Raw genomic sequence first — 22,983 nt, 5'->3', positions numbered from 1 at the left:
AATATAATTTAAAAAATATAGAGTACACTTGTGAATAAGACAACATCATGATTACTTTTCTAATACTTTTTTTTAAATAAAAAATTTATTTATTTGACACAGTCACACAGACTTATGTTTGCTTTTCTTATATTTTTTACAAATAAAAAATTAATTTATTTGATACAATTGTTTTTCTTGCATTTTTCCCAAATAAAAAATTAATTTATTGGACATATTTATTGGACACAACTTTTAATTTATTGGACACTTTTTCTCAAATAAAAAATTAGTTAAAAATCTTTTAAAAACAATAATTTGATAATGAAAATTAGAAAATACAATAAAATAATAATGAGAAAAAAATATTAAGTGTCAACTAGTGTATTTTTTTTAATGTAAAAAAATAGTATTTTTTTCTTAATGTAAGAAAATAGCATTTTTTTTCTTTTAGAATTGGTTCTCTTTGTCTTTGTCTTTGTCCATGTATTAATGATGGAGAGTAGAGATTACAAATATTTAATTAATAAGAAAAATATTATTTTGTTCTTTTGAGAATTGAAAACCCATATTTTTTATTTGAAACAAAATTTGTAGATGAAGAATATTAAAAGGTTACATTCTAGGAGTCTGATTTTTATAAATATTATTTTCTCTTCTCAATCCCCATTGCTTGTTTAAAGAAATGTTTAATGGATGAAATTATTTAAATGACTTATATTATTTTAATAATTTTTTAGAAGGGTAGTTTGTTGCTCACTTTTAACATAAAAGTGGTTCTTCCATTAATATTATGTATTACTATTGTAGAAAAAAATGGTGAGAAGAAAGGATAAATTTTGGGAATATGCAGAAGATTTAAAAGGACGTTTCATTTGCAAATTTTGTAATAAGGATTATCCCGGGGGAGTGGCAAGAGTGAAGTCTCATTTATCTCAACAACCAGGACGGGATATTGCATGTTGTCCTTCTGTACCAGATGACGTTCAAGCTGCAGCTCTTTTGGCTATTAGAGAGAGTGGCGATTTTAACAAAAAAAGAAAGACAACATCATTTTCATCACAATCTGTGGAACAAGATTCGACATCGGGTTTACATCAAACAATAGTACCAGCAATGTGTCACAAGAAAGATAAAGAATTTGTAGATAGGGCACTTGCTCAAGCATTCTTTATGAATAATATTTCATTTAATATTATTCAAGATGCATCATTTATTGAATTCTGCAGGGCTCTTTCAAATTATGGTGTTGGTTATTCAGTGCCATCATATTCAACTTTACGTACAAAATTAGTGCACAATGCCAAGGTAGAAGTTGAGCAATATGTTTCAGAAATTAAAGATTATTGGGTTCGAATGGGATCAGGATGCACACTTATGTCTTATGGCTGGACTGATTTGAAAGGACGATCTTTTATAAACATGATTGCATACTCTCCAAAAGGTGCTATCTTTTTAAAATCATTTGAAGAGTCAAGTGAGAGAAAGACGGGTATGTATCTTAGAGACTTATTTTGTAATATCATAGAAGAGATTGGAGCGAAGAACGTTGTGCAAATTATCACGGATAATGCATCTAACTATGAAAGTGCTGGTCAAATGGTTATGGAATTGTATCCATATATTTATAAAACACGATGTGCTGCACATGGAGTACAATTGCTTCTTAAAGATATATATAAGGAAGTTGATTGGGTACAAAGGGTTTTTGATGATGCAAAAGAAATAGTGGATTACATGTACAAATATACTACAGTCTTGGCATTGATGAGAAAGATGACAAATGAAAGAGAGTTAAAAAGGCCTTGTAAGACTAGATTTGCATATCATTTTCTAATGCTTCAATCGATTTTAGAAGTTGAAGATGAGTTGCGCCAAATGATTGCATCACCTGAGTGGAGAAACATAAAATATTCTACTTCTGAGATGGAAAAGAAAATAACAAATACAATTCAAGGAACTACATTTTGGAGCGATGGAAGTGAAGTGATTTCAGCACTACAGCCTACAATTAAAGTACTTCGTTTGGTTGATGGTGAAGGATCAACTACGGGATACCTGTATGAAGCGATGGAAAGAGCAAAGGAGTCATTAAAGCATCGATGTGATAATAATCAATCAAGATACATAAAACTGTGGGAATTATTTAATTCAAAAAGAGATACAAATATTATTCATAATGTTCATGCGGTTGCTGCATTTCTGAATCCGTTGTTAATGTCAAGTAGAAAAATTAGATATGATAGTCCGGAAGTTAGAAAAGAGTTACTTTTTGTTGTTGAGAAAATGTTTGACACAAGTGATGAGCGTAGGGCATTTGGTACACAAATAACAGAGTACAATACTCAAAGTTCAGATATTTTTACTACTCTAGCAAGAGATCAGATGGAAACAATTCACCCTCGTAAGTATTGCATTTATTTTCAAGTTATTTATTAATTACAAATAGAAAATAATGTATTTTTCATTTTTTTTTAACTTACATATAGGTATATGGTGGTTACAAAATGGTGGATCAATTCCTATAGTTCAAAAGGTTGCAATTCGTATTTTAAGTCAACCATGTAGTTCTTCATCATGTGAGAGAAATTGGAGTGCATTTGAAGCTGCACAAACGAAGAGGAGAAATAGATTGACACCTTCTATGCTAGAAGATTTGATTTACATAAGGATGAATTCAAAGATGAAGACTAATTGTGGTGATCTTGAAAAACGTGATACAAAAATAATTAATCTTGAACAACTTGGGGAGCTTCCAGAATACGTTGATGATGGTCGTGAAGAGCTTGAAAAAGAAGACGAAATTACACCTAGTCGTGAAGATATTCTTTTTGACGAGCTATTTGGTCCATCTACTTCGCATTAATAACTTTTTAGAAACAACACGAAATTTCTTTTTGAATTTAATTAGGTTATGTGACATGATGATTTTGACATTAATTAGTATATTATGTTTCATACTTTTCATTTACATTGATTATTAGATGAATTAAAATTAAATCTTTAATTGCGAATATATATTTTATTGGATGAATGTGATTGTGAATTGTTTACTTTAGATATTTTTAATTTAAGTATTAATAATTTGATTAGTATATTATAATTGTTAGGTCATATCATATGTTTTATATATCCGAATTTTTGAAAGTTTTAAAAATTGTTGGATCCGAATCATTCTCGAATGATTTTCATATCGTATTTTTACCGTACTACGTTTTTTTTCACCGAATTTTCAAACGAACCGGTGCATCGTTATTCCGAATAGTATCCGATTTATTTTCGTACCGTTTCTTTCCCGTCCACCGAATTGCTAACTATGAGTATGACTGGCCTCCACTTTTAATGTTTCCTTCTGAAAATCTAAGAAAAACTTAACATACACTTTGTAGGAAAGGTGTCTAGTGCTTCCCAATCCTTGACCTACATTCACGTTGACTCGAGCCCTTGCGTCAAACTATGTAAAAGTCCCGCATGTCAAAGATCATCAGTTGATTGTAACACACCTATTTGTTTTTGTAACGTGTTACTTCGTGTAATCAATATTATATCAACAAAGTTATCTCCAGACTTTATCTCGTGTTGCCCTATTACCATCTTTGTTTGCTACATTTGTGGTATACGATCATTTTTACAGACTTACTTGTGGATTAGCACCCATTTACATCGCATGATCTCATTTCGAAAAAATACGGCCGTGACACACTGACAACTACTATTCTGCAACTAGACGATTCATGTACTAAATTCTTATTTGATATCACATGCATCGCACGTGTGTACCCAGTAAATTATTACTATTTTTTTTTACAGACTTTGACACAAAAGTCGTCAGATAATTCGGAATAAAGAAAGTCGACGTCAGACGCCCATAAGCAAAAGCGACTAAATCTCAGCCACAATAGGTCATGCACGTGTCTAGTCCAAACTACCTACGGTCAAATGCCGGTGCCCTTTAATAGACACGTGTAAATCCCATGATCTTTCATGACAAAAGTCAAGTTTTTAACATTGACCTGACCAATAATCATCCTTGTCACCGTTTATTACCGGTCATTTTAAGACTCTTCAAAGTTAAACCCTCTCCTCTCCTCTCTTCTCTCTGTTTAAAGATCTTTAACAAAGCCTTCTTTGTGTCCGTTTCTTCTTCAACAATCCATGTCTGATAAAACCCTAGATCACCACCATCACCATGACCCATACCATAACAATGATCAAACCAACATAAGTGGTACTAGATTTCCATTCTCTAGTGATCCATCATCTTCTTTTGATCAGATGGCTCCAAACATCCCATACTCATCATCTAACTATCTACATGGGTTTGATCCAGCGCACATGAGCTTCACTGAATCACTGTATGGTTCCATGGATTATAACACACTAAAAATGGCCTTCGACATGTCGTGCTCACCGTCTGAAGTTCTCTCTTCTGTTGATGGTGGTGGTGCTGGTCAGAAAACTGGTGGTCTTGGAGAATCAATATTGGAGGGTGGTGATATTCCGATGACACCGAATTCTTCGGTGTCAAATTCATCTTCTAATGAGAGAGACGCCGCTGAAGAAGAGACGACGAAGAGTACTAAGAAAGATGAGAAGCCGAAAGGGTATGAAAATGGAATTGAATTTCTAATATTTTTGAAGTTCATAATTATTCTTATTTTTAGTATTTTTTTTTTTACTAAGAAAGCAAATGATTTTCATTAAAATCTTGGTTAAGAAAAAAAAAATTAAGACAGTCTCAACCGAAATGTTTTGAGACAATCTAAAATATTTCTGAAACATTTGATGTTTTGTTTTAGTGAGCAAAACATTCTAATACGATACGAAGCTTTAAACCATGAATACTTCTAAGATTGTGGTTATTCATCTAAAATTCTAAATAGACCCTTAATTATATTTCTATTCATATTTCATAATATCAGCTTTAATTTTGTATCCATTAAGGGGAAGGATACTAGTGTATATGCCATCAACTTTGTAGTATGTGGTTCTTCTTAACTTGTTAATGGATTGTGTTGTGTATTAGAACTTATTTGGTTAAAACTCATCAGGAACAAACCAAAAATGAAATTAGAGAAACGTCAAAGAGAACCTCGATTCGCGTTCTCCACTAAGAGCGAAGTTGATCATCTTGAAGATGGATACAGATGGAGAAAATATGGGCAGAAGGCAGTCAAGAACAGCCCTTATCCAAGGTTTGTATGTTTTGGAACACAACTATAATCAAAATTTACAAAATAAAATTTCTCAATTTAGATATTTTGGATGCAAAATTTTAATGATGTAAGATATTTTGTATGCTTGTCTGAATTAAAACACAACGCGTCACCTTGAAACTTGGCTAAACTGTTTGAAGTCCATGGAATTTAAGATGACTTGGTTATAAAAATCGAAATGAGTCAATTTACCTCGTCAAGTTGGAAAATAACCAAATTGACTTGGAAACTCTCAAAGTCATATTGGAAATTTGGCCTGCATGTGTATATTATATTAATGCTCATTTTGTGCAAAACAGAACTTAAATGTGTTTTTAAATTTAAAATGTTAAAAAAGTATATTAACTATTGTAATGTATAATTTATTGACTTGTGTAAGTTGACTCGTGAGTCATTAACTTGATTTGATTCAATGGGCATTTGAGACAAGTTTTCGAGTTTTGAAATATTGTTTCAATCCAAAGAAGTGTGAATCACATGTACCCAATTAAGATTTTCCTTTTTTTTTTTCTCGAAATTAAATTTCAACTGCATGAGATATTTATGCTTTTTCAAATGAATAGAAGGGATTCCTTTAATTCAAATAATTGATATCAGCCCTACATTACTATTATTAATACTGATAAGATAGGGACCATAGAGATGAGAAAACTGATCAATATTCATAAATTTAATTTGTAGTAAATGTTAAATACAGATATAAAGAATTAATGAAATTGGGACCTCTATGTAATTATTGAGATTGGATGAATGTTCCAACCCCAAGACACCTGTAATTCTCGGTGTATACTATTTTTTAATTAATGAATCACTTGCTTAGCAAAAATAGATAATTATTGAGAGTCAGGATATTCTCCATAATGTGAATATTCCCCCCCCCCCCCACAAAAAAAAAAAAAAAAAATTTGTTTAGATAAAATGTATGTAAAATCAAAACAAATGATTATTGATATGCATATGCACAGTAGAACATCCAACTTGAATTTTAGAGAGAGGGTTCATAAACATTTTAATTTCGTGACTTAGAGGGAGAGATCAAGCAGATGAAGTACGTTCATCTGCTTGGCTAGTAAGGCATGAGTTAGATCATAATATACATGGTGATCCTAGAAAATTATTTCCCTGTACTATAATTGCTTCATATCCTTTGTGCTTTAATTTGTTTTACAAATTTGAATCAACCTCTCTGAATTTATTTCAATATAACTATTGAAGTATAGTTTGATATAACTATTAGAATAAGATATATTGTGTTATATTAAATCACTTTCTTTGAAGAATATGATAAAACTAGAGTTCAAACATCCTCTTTAGGGTTATAAAGAGAGTAAAAGAGGAAAGATAGTAAAGTTAAAGGGATATAAGTTATACGGTATTATTGAAAAAAAAAAAAGATATACTACCAGAAAAAAGACTTTAGACATTACTCTTGTTTTTAAAATGAACATCAAATTTTAAAATAACTAACAACTAAAGTACAATTCTCATAGGTGGAGGGATCACGTCAAAAAGTGCAGGAATTTAGACAGCGGTTTATGTTTAGTGTTTAGACATTAATTTTTTAATCGATGTCTAAAAATCGTCTTTTTCATACATTTTTTTAATCTGAAGAATAGACATCACTTTTTTTAACTATTGACATCATTTAAACAGTGATGTCTAAACTCTTTTTTTAAGAATAATTTACCAAAACGGTAGAGTTTTCAAAATTATTTACCAAAACGGTACACTATAGCAAATAATTCCGAAAACGGTAAATTTACAGTTTTCAGAATTAATTTTTTTTACCAAAACAGTAAAAATAGTAATATGTATTTTTTTTTTACCGAAAATACCCTTTTTTTGTTTTACATATGTATTTACAATTTTAACCTTAAAAAAATGAAAATCCAACTAAAAAGATTCACTCTCTTTCGGTAATCCAACAATCATATGTATTTACAATTTTTTTTTTTACCGAAATCAATTTTATTTTCATAATTTCAGTCAAAAAATAAAAAAGGGTATTTTCGATAAAAACAAAAATACATTTTACTGTTTTGGTAAAAAAAATTAATTCCGAAAACAGTAAATTTACCGTTTTCGGAATTATTTGCTATATAGTGTACCAGTTTGGTAAATATTCGAAATGTTGTGAATGTTTTGGTAAATCTGCATTTTTTAATAGTAAAGAGGGAGGAGAGAAAAGACAATAAAGTTGAAGAGTAAAGAGAGAGTAGTGAAGACCCCACCTAAGGAAAAAAATAGTTGTTAATATGAGCAAAGTGAGTCTTACAGTTGTGTTTTATTATATAGATATAATTAGATTTTATTATATTAAAGTTTGTTTCTTGAGAAATTTCCCGAAACGTGATCAATGTTTGAAGAAATTTTAATTTTGGCTCACTATTCATTTTAATTCCCAAATTTCTCTTTATTTACCATTGCAGAAGTTATTATCGATGCACCAGCCAGAAATGCATGGTGAAAAAACGTGTAGAGAGATCGTTCCAAGATTCATCGATCGTGATTACAACATACGAAGGCCGACATAACCATCATAGTCCAGCGACTCTTCGAGGGAATGCTGCCAGAATGTTAGCACCTTCTATGTTACCATCACCACAATCAGATCCAAGCTTCCCTCAAGAGCTACTAGTTCAAGTTCCCCCTATAAATAACAATCAAGGTAACACAAGTTCCATGCATACCCAAAACCTAACTACACTTCATCAGCTCCAATTTCCTGACTATGGCCTTTTGCAAGACATGGTTCCCTCATTCACCCATGAACAACATCAACAACAACAGTGAAGCTTATACTCTCTCTCTCTCTCTTATTTAATTTTGCATACATAAACCGATACTTGTATGGTACAAAAGAGTCTTAATTTCATCTTTCTGACTTGTTAAATAATACAAATTTCGTCTATATCTTACAAAACCCACTTTAATTCATCACATGAAAAGGTGACTGATTATGTCTTTGTTGAAGGAAAGATGTCTGTTTGAGATTGCTACTAAAGGAAATATAAAGCTTTAAATGGCAGGAGATGGGCTTGATATAGGTCCTAGAATAGAAAGCTATTTCTAAGAGGAACGCTTGCTTTTGCCACAAATGCAATTAATGTGTTAGGTTCTTGAAGGAAAGAATGAAATGGAAATATGGAATTGGGAAGGCACCTGAGTTGTTGGGTTTTATGAGGAAAACAAGGGAGATAAGGTTCTTCTAGTATGAAAAAAAAAAAGAGGAACGTATGGATGGGCCTACCAGACGCAACAAGTGCTTCCAGCCTTCCACTAGTGTTTTTTGTTGACTAAATGATAACGGGACAATTACTTAAAGGACCCCACGGTGGAGTGATTTCTTTTTAAATAATACCTAAGTTTTGGACAGTTATTGATAGTCCATTTAGTAAACTTTCCTTTTCTTAAGGGTTCGCTGAAGCTCTTCTCACCTTATAATGTTTTTGAAAAATCTAGATTACCCTTTTCTCATCTTCTTAACAAATTTAGGTTTTCCAACTGGGATTTAGATTAATTCCGACGATTTTTGGCCGTACATGACAAATGGAGATTGATATATTTCTAATTTTGAATATCTAGATGTAATTTTTAATTTATTTCTATGATTATAATAAAAATAATGAAGAATGAAGTTGAAATTTGAATTTTTTTAATATGTAATCATAACTTTTGATCTGATTGTCCATTTCACATCTATAATATATGCATTTTAGGTATTTCGAGAAAATCTAACCAACATCGTAATTGAAAAAGGAAATAGAAAATAAAAAAAATGAATTATCTAGATCACAGTTATAGTGTTGAGCTCATCACTTTTTATTGTTAAGTTGAACATTTTTATTATCGAGCTCACCACTTTTTATTATCGAGTGCAAAACTTTGATTGTTGAGTTCAACATTTTTCTAAAACTTTTCGAATACAACAACAACAAATGTTGAACTCGACTATAAAAAGTGTTGAGCTCCACAATAGATAAAAAATGGTTGGCTTGACAATAAAAAATGGTGAACTAAAGAAGATATATCCAATATCATAGTCGAAAGAATGAAAACTAAAAATAAAAAATTTGGATCACATTTACATTATTGAGCTCACCACTTTTTATTGTTGGGTTTAAAATTTTTATTCTCGAGTTTGACATTTGTTCGTCTTGTAAAGATGTTTCTGAAAAGGGCATGAATAAAATATAAAATTAAAATTAAAAACCAACTTTAGGTTGGTAAGTATGGTCATTCCACTGAGGATTGGGAGACTAATATTTCAGATTTTAGAAAACTAAAGGAAAAAAAAATATGTGATTTTGGAGATTAAATTAAAAACTAATTAAATTAACTAAAAAACTCTGAATTGAAAAACATCTAAGGAGATTGAATCCACCAAGGATAATTAATTTAAATCAATTTTTTTCAAGTTCTATTTGGATAACTCAAATCAAGAAATTGACAAGATTATTGATTCGAAAAGTATAATAATAAAAATCCTTATTTTTTTATAACACTAAGAATTGGCTTAGATTTTCTTCCCTTCAAAAGTTTTATCACCCAATGATCCTACATCACAGCGAGTATCTATATAATGGATTCTTCTCAATAGTAGTGGATCATGGTCGAGATGAGGGATAAGGAGAAATAAATAACATAATTATAGAAACAATATTTGTAAAATAGAAATCTATTAAAAACTTTGAAAAAATGTAAGAACTTTAAAAAGGTAAATTGAAATTAATTAAACATATTGGCTTCATCAATCTCCCTAGATTGGGAGATTAATTAAAACTTATTCTACAAAATCAACAAATAAAGAGATAGAAATATAATTTATCTTTTATTAATCTCTAAAATAAATCTTGAACAAATACTTATTTCAAATTTATAGAAAACAAATTAAAACATAAAATAAAAAAGAGAAGAAAAACAAATTAGGAGAGGAGAGGGGAGCGAGATCAAAAAGAGAAAAGAGAGAGAAAAAATTAGAGAGTTAATGTCTTTTTATAGACCAAAATTAGGGTTGTTTTGGCAATATATTTTAGCCCTTATTTCGTTTGATTTGGTTTTCTATGTGAAATAGAATTATCTTCTCCTCTCAATTAAAGTTCTAAATCTAATAACCTTGCCCCATTTTGATAATCAAGTCAAAATCTAAGTCCAAAACGGTGAGACGCCACAAACTTGGAGTCTCTAACTTTTTACTTGTTTTTTACCAATTCGAAGTCTAAATGAGTTTTTATTCGTGAAATACAAATTTATTCTCCTCTAAATCAATTTGTCAATCCTAAAATCTCGCATTATTTTGATAACTGAGTCAAACGTTATGGGCAAAACAGTATGATGTAGCAAATTTAGAACCCGATTATGTCAATCTAGGATTATCGAATCTCTTAGACCGTGCTTTAACTTTCACTTTGATTGTTTGGTTGAATTTTTATTTTAATTTTTATGTAAAATTTTAAAATTGATCATTCCATTGAAGTCAAAAAATTTTATTTCAGTTTTACTAAGGTCTCTATGTAAAAATTGGACATCGAAGGGCATTTTGGTCATTTTTTAAATTTTTCATGAATTTATTCATTTTCGTCGATTTGGGTCCCATTAGACTCAAAATCATATTCTAAAGGCAATGAAGGTACTTTTGAGACTTTTCAAAGTCCGAAATTCATAAAGGGTATTTTTGTCATTTTATCGATTTTTGTCCATTTTTATGAATTTTGGCTTGAGGATTCTTTTAGTCCCAATGTGATTGTTTCTAAGTCTCAATGTCATATTTTCCTAGCGTAGCGAGGTATCTAAGTTATCGAAATGTGTAGCAAACCTAAGCGTACGCATTTACTAAATCGAGTGTATAGTATAGTGATCCTAAACGTGCGTTGTGGACACACGATTTATTCAATTTTGAATATATCATCCACTTTGGGGGATTTTGGAGTTGCCACCATTCATATTTGAAATGGGTGTGAATGGCCACCCGAATTACATTTTTTTGAAAAATATGTCAATTTTGACATTTTGATGACTCTCGTACGAATATGACTCATTTGGTCTAACTTTTGATTTTAGGTAAGGGGACTCATTTCATGGAGTAGGAAAGGTGTTAGGCACCATACTCCACTGATGAGACTATCGTTGTTCTTCTCACCAGAGTTAATAATAATCTTACTTTTACCTTACTTGTGGGGCAAGTAGGGGATCGAACCCAAGAAAAATGAGGAATAGAGTTAAGCTAAGAAGATAAAATTCAAATTAACTAAAAGAAATTAAAACTGTTTTTCTTTGTATTTTTGAACTTATAAAAAATGTAAAATTACTAGAAAATAAACTAAAGTAAATAAAATTAAAAGCAAGTAAACTTATGAAATTAAAACACCATTGGAAGTGAATCTACCTAGAACATGTTGATGAGCAATTCCTAGTTTCTAGCCTTTTTATAACTCAATCGTAAGGGCTTGGTGTTAGCTCCTTAGATCGGAAAATTTTACAAATGAAATGAAATAAGGGAACATAAACAAAGTAGAATTCTTTGAAAACTTCGTACTACCAATTATCTAGTTTAAGCATACTTTATCTTGATCTAATCTAAGCATAAAGTATCTATATTAAGAATAAAAGGTGCAAGAAACTTAAAGAGAACTTATAAGCAGTTTAAATAAAAGAAAGACATAAAATTAGAAATAACACAAGAACTTGCTATAGGCTTTTCCACTCTCCAATGGAGGGGAACTTAGCCTAATGTCATTGTAAGAGAGGGGAGATAAGAGATGAAATAACTTTTCTTCATTTCATGGAGAAACTTACAACTTCTTCTTCTACTACTTCTTACAAGACTATTTAGTCAAAAGAAAATAACTAGAAAATGAAAATACAAAAAATAAGAGAATAGGCTAAGAGCCTTAGATTAAAGGAGTCTTGGATAAGAGAACCAAGATAGGACCCTTTATCTAGAGTTTGAGGCTCTATTTATAGAGAAAAATGTGTATAGAAGAATCTAAAAGTAGCCTCCACTTTTCTTTGCACAAAAAGACAAAAGAGGAGAATATGAGTTAAGGATTAGGGCATTCCAAAGTGGGCCCAAATGCTTTTACCTTGAGATTTTGATTCCAAATTATTGATTTTCTACACAAGAAACACACATAATTAGATTTATCTAGTAAATAAATTTATTTATATATATTTAATCCTAATTAACATGCAATATGGTGTTTTGAGGCTTATCATGATTATTACCTTAATATAAAAAAATAGGTACAAAAATCAAGATAAATATTCAAAAGATGTGTGTATAATTGAGTGTTTGGAGACACTCATCACACCCCCAAACTTACCTTTTTCTAGTCCTTAGAAAATAAAACTGTCACTTTCGTAGGCTCCTCAACTGCATTTAGCGAATGCAGCAAGCCCTTGAACCACTAGGTTACCCCTAATGAACGAGTTTGACTCGTGAGGGTTTACAGAAAATATACCCACAAAATTTGAAAATAACTTTGAAGTAAAAATAATCAAAATCAAAACTTATATTGAAAAGCACAAGTCTTTTTTTTTTTTTGATTTTGTCAATCAATTGGAAGTACTGCTTGGTATAGAGTCCCAACCCTTATTTCTCTACGACAAAACTTAAACTTAAATTAACCTTTGAGCGATAGTGGTTCTAACTCAGAAATTTAAGAGATTCGATTTCCTAGAATGAGTTTCAACCTTCTAACTACTCAAGAGTAGTTGGAGTAACTTAGGGTTTAATTCTAAACTTAGCATTATATCTGGGGTAGTGAGAAGTATGTATATTCACTTTAATACCTCTAAGGAGCTTTATCTGTGATATTCCAGTATACTCACATTTTTACACTTGATGACTTTCACCCTACTAAAACTTTACATAAACTTTTGGATCTTTGAATATTTTTTTTTTTTTTGAAGGTCTCTTTTTTTTTCTATTACTTCTTCACTCTTTTTCTAAGAAAAATAGGCAGCCCTTTTTCAAGGTACCCAATCTAATTCAATGATTGCGTTGCTGTATAACGTGTATACAACCCAGTTCTGTTTTTCTTCTAATCAGCCAACCAATTGAACAAGGAAGTCAAAGTTCATCAAACCCAGTTTTTCCTTAAAATCTAGGTAGAAAGAATGTAACAAGCTCTCTTAATACAATCTAAACTCTTGGTAACCTTATTAGAAATGACTATAAACCAAAAGATAACTTTGCTCTAACTTGAGCCTAAGAGAAACACAAATGGGGACTCCAGATCATAACTTCCAATGAAAGACTGATTAAATATTTTTGATTAAGTGCTTAAAGATACAAGCTACGATTTTGAGCAAAATACAATAAAGTCACCAACTTTTTTTTTTTTTTTAAATAAAAGAAGAAAATAATAAGTGGAAATCTGACCCATACATCCCCAAACTTAAACATTATATTGTCCTCAATATTTCAACATATACATGCAAAGGTAAAATTGAAATTGACAAAATGAAATGAAGTGGGTTAGATAACACCTGAGAGAGACCCTTACAGTCCTGTTGATATTTAACACAATGTCCCCTGAAACATGTGGGTTGCCTCCTAGAAACGCTAAAGTCAACGTCTTTTGCCAGACGAAAACAAAGTTAATTTTAATAGACGGGGTCATCGAAGAGAAGAACTTCCTCATGCGGAACATACTCGATAAAAGGTTTGAGACGTTGGCTATTCACTTTGAAAGTGGATCCATCCTTAGGATTAAAGACTTCAACTGCACCATGAGGGTAGACTGTTTGGATAATATATGGGCTAGTCTATCGAGACTTAAGTTTTCTTGGAAAAAAGTGAAGTATGTTATAATACAACATAACTCTTTGATTATGAATGAAATTCCTCTTAAGAATGTGCCTATCATGAAAGAATTTGGTACGTTCTTTGTACCTTTTGGCACAATCATACGAGCCATTTCTAATCTCTTCTAACTCGTCTAGTTGTAACTTTCGCTTCTCACCGGTTTTATCAAAATCAAAGTTGAGGCATTTGATCGCCTAATATGCACGATACTTGAGTTCTACAGGGAGATGGCAGGCCTTACCAAAAACTAACCGGTAAGGAGACATCCCTATGGGTGTCTTGAATGCAGTCCTATAGGCCCAGAGTGAATCACTCAATCTCAAAGACCAATCTTTTATTAAGGGATTGACTATTTTTCTAAGATAGTCTTTATTTTCCTGTTAGAAATCTCCACTTGCCCACTTGTTTGTGGGTGGTAAGGTGTGGCAACCTTATGTGTTATGAGGTATTTCTTCATCAACACAGCAAAGATCTTGTTGCAAAAATGCGAGCCACCATCACTTATGATACCTCGCGGAGTACCGAATCTTGAAAAAATCGTCTCCTTGATGAATTTTATCACAACCTTGTGATCGTTAGTTCTACATGCCACAGCTTCGACCCATTTTGACACATAATCAACGGCAACTAGGATATATTGGTAACCCTGGGAGATAAAAAATGGTCCCATGAAGTCTATACCCCACACGTCAAAAATTTCGATGATCAGGATAGGATTCTGAGGCATTTCATTTCTCTTCGAGATTTTTCCTAATCTCTGACATCTATCATAAGATTTGCTAAACTATTGGACATCATGAAAAATACTAGGCCAGAAAAAATCGCATTGTAAGATTTTCATAGCGGTCTTCTTACCACTGAAATGCCCTCCGCAGGCATGATTATGGCAAAACTCTAGAATATTGACTTGCTCACAGGTTGGAATACAACGTCTAATAATTTGATCGGGACAATAGTTAAATAAGTATGGCTCATTCCAGAAATACCATTTTATTTTTGACAGAAGACGGAGTTTCTCTTGACTAGTCATTTTGATTGGGAATTGACCTGTAACTAGGTAGTTGACAATGTCCGCATACCATGGAGCGTTGGCTTAAGAGATTTCCATAAGTTGCTCATCGGGAAAGGATTCAGAGATAGGTAAGGACTCCTCGGATGGCTTGTTAACTATCCTAGACAAGTGATCAGCTACGACATTTTCTGCCCCCTTTTTGTCTCGAATCTCGAGATCAAACTCTTGTAGTAGTAGAATCTAACAGATTAACCTTGCTTTAGCATCTTTCTTTGATAGAAGGTACTTCAATACTGCGTGATCTGTGTAGATCACAACTTTAGATCCTATGAGGTAGTGGCAGAATTTTTCAACGGCATAGACCACTGCTAGCATTTCCTTCTCTGTTGTAGAGTAGTTAAGCTGAGCATCGTTAAGGGTTTTACTAGCATATTGGATAACATGAGGTTGTTTTTCGATTCGCTGACCCAAAATAGCGCTTATCGCATAATCTGAAGCGTCGCACATAACTTCGAATGGAATGTTCCAGTTTAGAGGTTGAATAATAGGTGCCGAGGTTAACTCGAATTTGAGCTTGTTGAACACAGAGAGACATGACTCTGAAAAGTCAAAAGGAACATCCTTTCCCAATAACTCACATAAAGGCTTCGAGATTTTTCCAAAATCTTTAATGAATCTACGATAGAAACCCGCATGGCTTAGGAATAACCTAATTTCTTTAACCGTTTTAGGAGGTGATAATTTTTCGATTAGACCTACCTTCGCCTTATCTACCTCAATCCCCTTAACAGAAACAATGTGCCCTAACACAATCCCCGATGTTACCATGAAATGACATTTTTCCCAATTGAGGACTAGATTGACCTCTTTGCAACGTACAAGGACCAAAGTCAAGTGATGGAAACATTCTTCAAAACTTGGTCCGAAAACTGAAAAATCGTCCATGAACACTTTGAGATATCTTTCTAGCATGTCGGAGAATATACTCATCATACACCGTTGAAAAGTAGCGGGTGCATTGCACAATCCAAAAGGTATGCGACGATACGCAAAAATTCCAAAGGGACATGTGAAAGTTGTTTTCTCTTGATCGATTGTAGCAACATGTATCTAGTTGTACGCGGAATAACCATCTAAGAAGCAATAGTAAGAATGTCCTGCTAGACGCTCTAACATTTGATCAATGAAAGGTAAGGGGAAATGATCTTCAGGAGTCATCGAGTTGAGTTTCCTATAATCGAAACACACTCTACATCCATTTTGGACTTGAGTGGGGATTAATTCGTTGTCTTGGTTCACTACCACAGTGATACTAAATTTCTTAGGAACTACTTGTATAGGACTCATCCAACGACTGTTAGAGATAGGATAGATAATACCCGCATCTAGTAATTTCATCACTTTCATCCGAACCACGTCTTTCATGACAGGATTTAGCTGTCTCTGAGGTTCTAAGGAAAGCTTAGTGAAATCCTCTAAACGAATATGGTGCATCACCACAGATGGATTAATTTCCTTGATGTCAGCTATGCTCCAACCAATAGCTTCTTGATGTACTCTTAATACTCCTAACAACTGTCCCTCTTGAACTTCATTGAGGTGAGAGAAAATGATCACGGGCAAGGTTTGATTCATGCCAAGAAATGCATATCTCAAGATCTCTGGAAGTGACTTGAGTTCTAATTTTGGAGGCTCGACATGAGAAGGAACAAGATTGGATGTGCGCACAGGAAGACTTTCAGCTTTTGCGTGCCACCTCACAGAATCTAAGAGTGGAACGGATTCAAGCAAAGCATTGACTTCACTTATATACTCTTTTACGTCCAAGTCAAGGCCAAAGTGAGCCAAACATTTCGTTAGGGGATCAGAGTACCCTAACTCTTGATATGTTTGATTGACTAGCATATCTATCATGTTCACTTCCTCCATACCATCATCTACATTAATTCCTTGGAAATTGTAGAAAACGTTCAATTTCACTTTCATATCCCCAAATGCTAAATTCATAATCTCATTTCTACAATGAATGACTACATCGGACGTGGCTAAGAATGGACGTCCTAAGATGATAGGAATATGACTGTTCAAATTGATGACTGGCTCTGTGTCTAAGACAATAAAGTCAACAGGAAAAAAAAATCTTTAACTTTAATGATCACGTCCTCAACTATACCCTTTGGAATTTTTATGGATCTATCGGCTAGACTCAACGTGATATCGGTGGGTTTCAAAATCCCCAAACCTACTTGTTTATAAATCGAATATGGTAAAAGGTTCACACTGGCCCCTAATCTAAGAGATATTTTTCGACCACTTGATTTCCAATATGAATGGAAATTGTCAGACATCCAGGATCTTTAAATTTTGGTGCAATCGTTTGTTAGATGAGCGACGAAGCTTGGGCTGCCATGATGGCTTCCCGAGGAAACGGTGTTTTCTTTTTAACTGTGGTCAAATCCTTTAGGAATTTCGCATAAGAAGGTATCTGCTTAATGACATCTAGGAATGGGATATTGATATGCACATTTTGGAAGATTTTTAAGACACCCTCAAATTGCTTACCTTTTTTAGAATCTCTACGACGATGGGAAAATGGAGCTTTTGGAATTGGCAAAATGATGGGAGGATTCTCCAAATCTTTCTCCCTCTCTTTTGGAGACTCTATGACTTCTCTTTGAACTTTGTCCTTCTCTAAGACTTTTTCTCCCTTGTCAATAGGTTGGACCTTGTTGTCCACCTTCTTTCCTGAACGCAAGGTGTGGATAGCCTGGACTGAGTCTTGTGGAGCTCCAGAATGGCTTCCTACTTAGTATTGACCTTTTGAACCGTTTAGAATAAAAGGTTGACCTCTAAGGTTAGGGATAGTCTGACTAAGAAATTGACCTTTCTCTCTCCTACTCAAAGAGAGAGCTAACTGCCCCAACTGAACTTCCATCTTAGCTATAGATTGCGTAGTAACCTGGTTGATCTGAGTTTGATTTTGATGGGTTTGCTATTGAGTTTGGATGAACTGTTGTTGCTGCCTCATCAACTCGGCAATCATAGATTTTAAGGACGACTGTTGTTGGGCAGGTTGTTGGTAATTGGTCATGGGATCTGGTATGATGGATTTGCAATCTGTAGATTGTTGAGGCTGATAAGTGACTTGAAAAACAATAGCTTGATTTGTGGAAGAACCAAATTGCCTAAGAAAACTCTTATTGTAACCTGATGGACTACTAGATTGAATAGATTCGTTTTGTCTGTACGAGAAATTAGGAAGAAACCTATTATCTGGGTGATATGTTTGGCTAAAAGAGTTCGGAGTTGGTTTCCTAAAAGCACTATAGCCATTAATCGCATTTGCTTGTTCAGCTTTGATTTGAGGCAAGGTGGGACAACACTCGACCAAATGGTCGTTGCCGTCGCATATGAAGCACAAAGAACTCGATTCAACAGTCACTTGCGAAATTGTACGAGGGTCTAGGTGAGGTTTGGATGCTGAGATGGTAAAGGCATGTAACTTCTTCGTGAGATTGTTCATCCCACTCACTAGACTAGAAATAACATTTTTGAGATCAGGGTCTGCCTTCATCTCATACATACCTATCTTTCTAGCCGGATCATCTCTATCAAACTCTTCTTGGTTAGTGCTCCAATTTTGAGCACTCTCGGCTAACTCTACGAGGAAATCGTACGCTTGGTTGGGAGTCTGGTTCATGAATTGACCTTTATGTATTGACTCGACTAAGGTACGTTGATTCATTGTTAATCCTCTATAAAAAACTTTGCACCAGCTGTGCTTTGTCAATGCCATGGTGTGGGTACTTGATCAATAAATCATTGAATCTTTCCCAAGTTTGGAAAAATTTATCATCAGGACAGGCTATAAAATTTCTAATGGAGTCCTTCATTTTCTCAGTTTTGGTCACGGGGTAGAATTTGACCATAAATTTCTTGGATAGAACATCCCAGGTAGATATGGAATTGGGTGTTAGGGAGTTCAGCCACGCAGCTACGTGGTCTTCCAAGGATAACGGGAACAGAATAAGTTTGATACTCTCCTCATCTAGATTTTGATTTCTAAAAGTTTGACATATAGTCAAGAATCGATTAAGATGGGTATAAGGTTGTTCACATTCTAAACCGTGGAACTTATGGAGCATATTGATGGTGGCAGTCCTAATTTCAAACTGAGGTGCATTGTTCAATGGTAACACAATGCATGTAGGAGGAGATGCGGAAGCTGGAGCGAAGAGCTCATTAAGAGTTCGCTCTCGATCATCTATCATAACTACTGATGGTGTCTTGCGTATCTTACTAATGGTACATTCGATCTCAGGATCAAATGGTTCTAACACGATGTTTTGAGAACGTCTACCAAACATGCAAATCACACAGTCGATCAAACAATCACGAAAAAAAAATACTGGACCTAGATGGGTTGCCTAAAGCTAGACAGCTCCTAACTGGGTAGAAATAGCACAACTAGCCTTCCAACTCGGTTCTATGAAGTCAAGTTTGAATCATTCGGATCTCCAGATCCGAGGTGGCGCACAATGCATAAGCAAGGATACTCTTAAGTCACCTTCCTTTCTTGAATAGACTGAGTTTATCCCCTCAAACGCAAAGATCTTACTAGATACAAAATATGACCAAGAAGCGCAATTGGCACAATTTGAAGCGAAATTTCTCCTATTGAGCTCGTGGGCCCTATAGTCAAATCTAATTGATTTTAATTAATTTGATTGGATGACTAGTGAGTTGATTATCCTAATTAGAGTAAGGAATTGGTAATGACTTCCAATCCTTATTTTATCATGCCATCCCTAGGAGAGGGGTGCTCTTTACTACTTAATTAACTATTTCAAGTGTGTGCAAATTGAAAAAATAACATACAAAGGCAAGGAGTAACCCACTAGTAAAGAGAGGCGTGGGTGTTTCGAGATTACCTCCCGTGCTAGACGGGGTGAAGACGGTTTGAGTCGACTTAGGCCACCAACTCCAATTTTGGTGTGCAAATCTAAGGAGCCATGACGGTATTGTCCACCCGTCATCCTTCCTTAGTCTATTACAATCTAAACCTTCTTAGATAATTAAAAAAATTACAAAGAGTCTTATACAAGTGTTTCTAAAACAAAAAAATAAACCTAACTAAAGATTCAAGAAAATTGAAAGAAAAGAAGAAAAAAAAATGTTCACCTACAAGAAGCAAAACAGAAATGTTAGTAGAAATGATAGTAAACGGACTCAAAAATAGAATCTGACTTACCACAATCTTGTTGACTTTGTCACATTTTATAAAAAATTTCATTATACCCCAAATCGATATATTATAATAGATAATCAGAGATCGGAGCAGAAAATTACAGTCAGTTTAAGTTCTGTTGTCTAGGGTGAAAAAGAAAATGGGAATGACTTTTTTTTTCAATGTTTTTTCTTTTTCCTTCTCTCTTAAAACCTCAAGAACACTTGAACTTATAGAAAGAAATCAAAAGAAAAAAATAAAATAAAATAAAAATGAAAGAAATGAATTTTAAATCAAAACTTACTACTAATACCTTTACCTTTCCCCGGCAGCGGCGCCAAAATTCTGATGAGACTATGGTTGTTCTTCTCACCAGAGTTAATAATAATCTTACTTTTACCTTACTTGTGGGGCAAGTAGGGGATCGAACCCAAGAAAAATGAGGAATAGAGTTAAGCTAAGAAGATAAAATTCAAATTAACTAAAAGGAATTAAAACTGTTTTTCTTTGTATTTTTGAACTTATAAGAAAATGTAAAATTACTAGAAAATAAACTAAAGTAAATGAAATTAAAAGCAAGTAAACTTATGAAATTAAGACACCATTGGAAGTGAATCTACCTAGAACATGTTGATGAGCAATTCCTAGTTTCTAGCCTTTTTATAACTCAATCGTAAGGGCTTGGTGTTAGCTCCTTAGATCGGAAAATTTTGCAAATGAAATGAAATAAGGGAACATAAACAAAGTAGAATTCTTTGAAAACTTCTTACTACCAATTATCTAGTTTAAGCATACTTTATCTTGATCTAATCTAAGCATAAAGTATCTATATTAAGAATAAAAGGTGCAAGAAACTTAAAGAGAACTTATAAGCATTTTAAATAAAAGAAAGACATGAAATTAGAAATAACACAAGAACTTGCTATAGGCTTTTCCACTCTTCAATGGAGGGGAACTTAGCCTAATGTCATTGTAAGAGAGGGGAGATAAGAGATGAAATAACTTTTCTTCATTTCATGGAGAAACTTACAACTTCTTCTTCTTCTACTTCTTACAAGACTATTTAGTCAAAAGAAAATAACTAGAAAATGAAAATACAAAAAATAAGAGAATAGGCTAAGAGCCTTAGATTAAAGGAGTCTTGGATAAGAGAACCAAGATAGGACCCTTTATCTAGAGTTTGAGGCTCTATTTATAGAGAAAAATGTGTGTAGAAGAGTCTAAAAGTAGCCTCCACTTTTCTTTGCACAAAAAGACAAAAGAGGAGAATATGAGTTAAGGATTAGGGCATTTCAAAGTGGGCCAAAATGCTTTTGCCTTAAGATTTTGATTCCAAATTATTGATTTTCTGCACAAGAAACACACGTAATTAGATTTATCTAGTAAATAAATTTATTTATATATATATTTAAGCCTAATTAACATGCAACATGGTGTTTTGAGGCTTATCATGATTATTACCTTAATATAAAAAAATAGGTACAAAAATCAAGATAAATATTCGAAAAATATGTGTATAATTGAGTGTTTGGAGACACTCATCACCACCCATCATGGTCATTACCTCGGATTCGGTCCATTTTTGAAAATAAAAAAAATAAAAGAAAATCGAAAAATCTAATATGTGCCTTCAAGTATGAGGGACTTTAATATTGATTCAAACCATTGAGGGAACCCTTATTGAAAAAGGGGCCCTTTGATGGTTCAAGCCATTGGTGGTGTATGTGTAGGTGTAGAGAGGGGGAGAAGTAGAAGAGGGAAGTGGGGAGAAGAGAATGGGGTGATTCTTATCCAAAGCCCACCTTGTTCTTCTTGACTTTCTTTGACTTTCCTTGACTTGCTTGAGAGAGTTGAGAGTTGAGAGAAAATTAAGAGTTGAGTATTGAGAGTTGAGAGTTGAGGTGAGCTGAGAGTAGATAATTTTTTTAGATGAAACTTTTTTCAAATTTTCATTAGGTAGTGAGAATTGAGATGAGAGGGATTTTATAGAGTTTGGGAGTTATTTTTAGGGGTAAGATGGGGTGAAATGTTAGGATGGTAGAGAATGGCATGAGTTTTGAGGGTGGGGGTATGAAATTAGGAGTTGGGAGAGAGGTAATTATGTAATTGAGGTAATTGGGTTGTGTTTTGATCCAAATTGTTTGGATCTTATCCAAATCATTTGGGTTGTTTGGTGAGGTGAGATGATGGGTGTTTAAGAGGATGGTTGTAATTGAGTGGTCTTTAATTTAAGAGAATGAAGGGTGTAAGAGGGTGGTTGGGAGGGTAAGGAAGATTGTGATATGTGACAAAATGTGTGGAGATTAGAGGTTTAAATTTAATTGATGGGAGAGAATGAGTGTTTGATTTGAGAGGAGGGGTATAGGTTTAGGTTGTAGAGATGGATTTGTAGGTATTGATAAGGGTAGATTAGGGGAAGGTGATGGTTGGTTAGTAGGGAGTGATGATAGTAGGTTAGGGGGAGTGTGGGTTGATGTGATTATTTTTTTAAAAAAGTAATGGGGTAGTTAATTTTTTAGAGAAGGAGATGGTAGTTGGTGGTTTGATGAGAGAGGTGAGATGAAGTGATGACATGTGTCATTTTTGAGGAAAAAGTGATGATTGGTTTGATATGGGTAGTGGTTTGTGGGTTAAGGTTAATGGGTTGGATATGGATAAAGGCCTAGGGGTATTGGGCTTGGGTTTTAAGAAGGGTTTTAGATTTTAGGAATTGGTTGGAGTCATTTTGGATTAGGTTTTC

At 33.5% G+C, this 22,983-nt stretch overlaps 2 protein-coding genes across 2 annotated transcripts; both read left to right on the top strand.

Annotated features, from left to right (window-relative positions):
- Nucleotides 1–795: 795 nt before the first annotated feature.
- Nucleotides 796–2,845, top strand: LOC147387946 (putative transcriptional regulator tpeD). The gene is made up of 2 exons (XM_086420257.1): nucleotides 796–2,383; nucleotides 2,469–2,845. The coding sequence occupies exons 1-2, from the start codon at nucleotides 796–798 to the stop codon at nucleotides 2,843–2,845; spliced, it is 1,965 nt and encodes a 654-aa protein (XP_086276383.1).
- Nucleotides 2,846–4,060: 1,215 nt separating this feature from the next.
- Nucleotides 4,061–8,620, top strand: LOC147387945 (WRKY transcription factor 71-like). The gene is made up of 3 exons (XM_086421877.1): nucleotides 4,061–4,583; nucleotides 5,031–5,174; nucleotides 7,625–8,620. The coding sequence occupies exons 1-3, from the start codon at nucleotides 4,135–4,137 to the stop codon at nucleotides 7,986–7,988; spliced, it is 957 nt and encodes a 318-aa protein (XP_086278003.1). The 5' UTR covers nucleotides 4,061–4,134; the 3' UTR covers nucleotides 7,989–8,620.
- Nucleotides 8,621–22,983: the final 14,363 nt, after the last annotated feature.

This window comes from Akebia trifoliata, chromosome 13, assembly GCF_017979445.1.
Source record: "Akebia trifoliata isolate Shusen 1 chromosome 13, ASM1797944v1, whole genome shotgun sequence".
Taxonomy (NCBI): domain Eukaryota; kingdom Viridiplantae; phylum Streptophyta; class Magnoliopsida; order Ranunculales; family Lardizabalaceae; genus Akebia; species Akebia trifoliata.
This window is presented reverse-complemented; position numbering and strand designations above follow the sequence as displayed.

Bases quoted from the DNA above. Each gene is read 5' to 3' on its own strand.
- LOC147387945 (XM_086421877.1), top strand. From the start codon at position 4,135: ATGTCTGATAAAACCCTAGATCACCACCATCACCATGACCCATACCAT. The intron at 4,584-5,030 runs GTATGAAAATGG...AAAACTCATCAG, and splicing joins AAAGATGAGAAGCCGAAAGG to GAACAAACCAAAAATGAAAT. The intron at 5,175-7,624 runs GTTTGTATGTTT...TTACCATTGCAG, and splicing joins AAGAACAGCCCTTATCCAAG to AAGTTATTATCGATGCACCA.
- LOC147387946 (XM_086420257.1), top strand. From the start codon at position 796: ATGGTGAGAAGAAAGGATAAATTTTGGGAATATGCAGAAGATTTAAAA. The intron at 2,384-2,468 runs GTAAGTATTGCA...ACTTACATATAG, and splicing joins GATGGAAACAATTCACCCTC to GTATATGGTGGTTACAAAAT.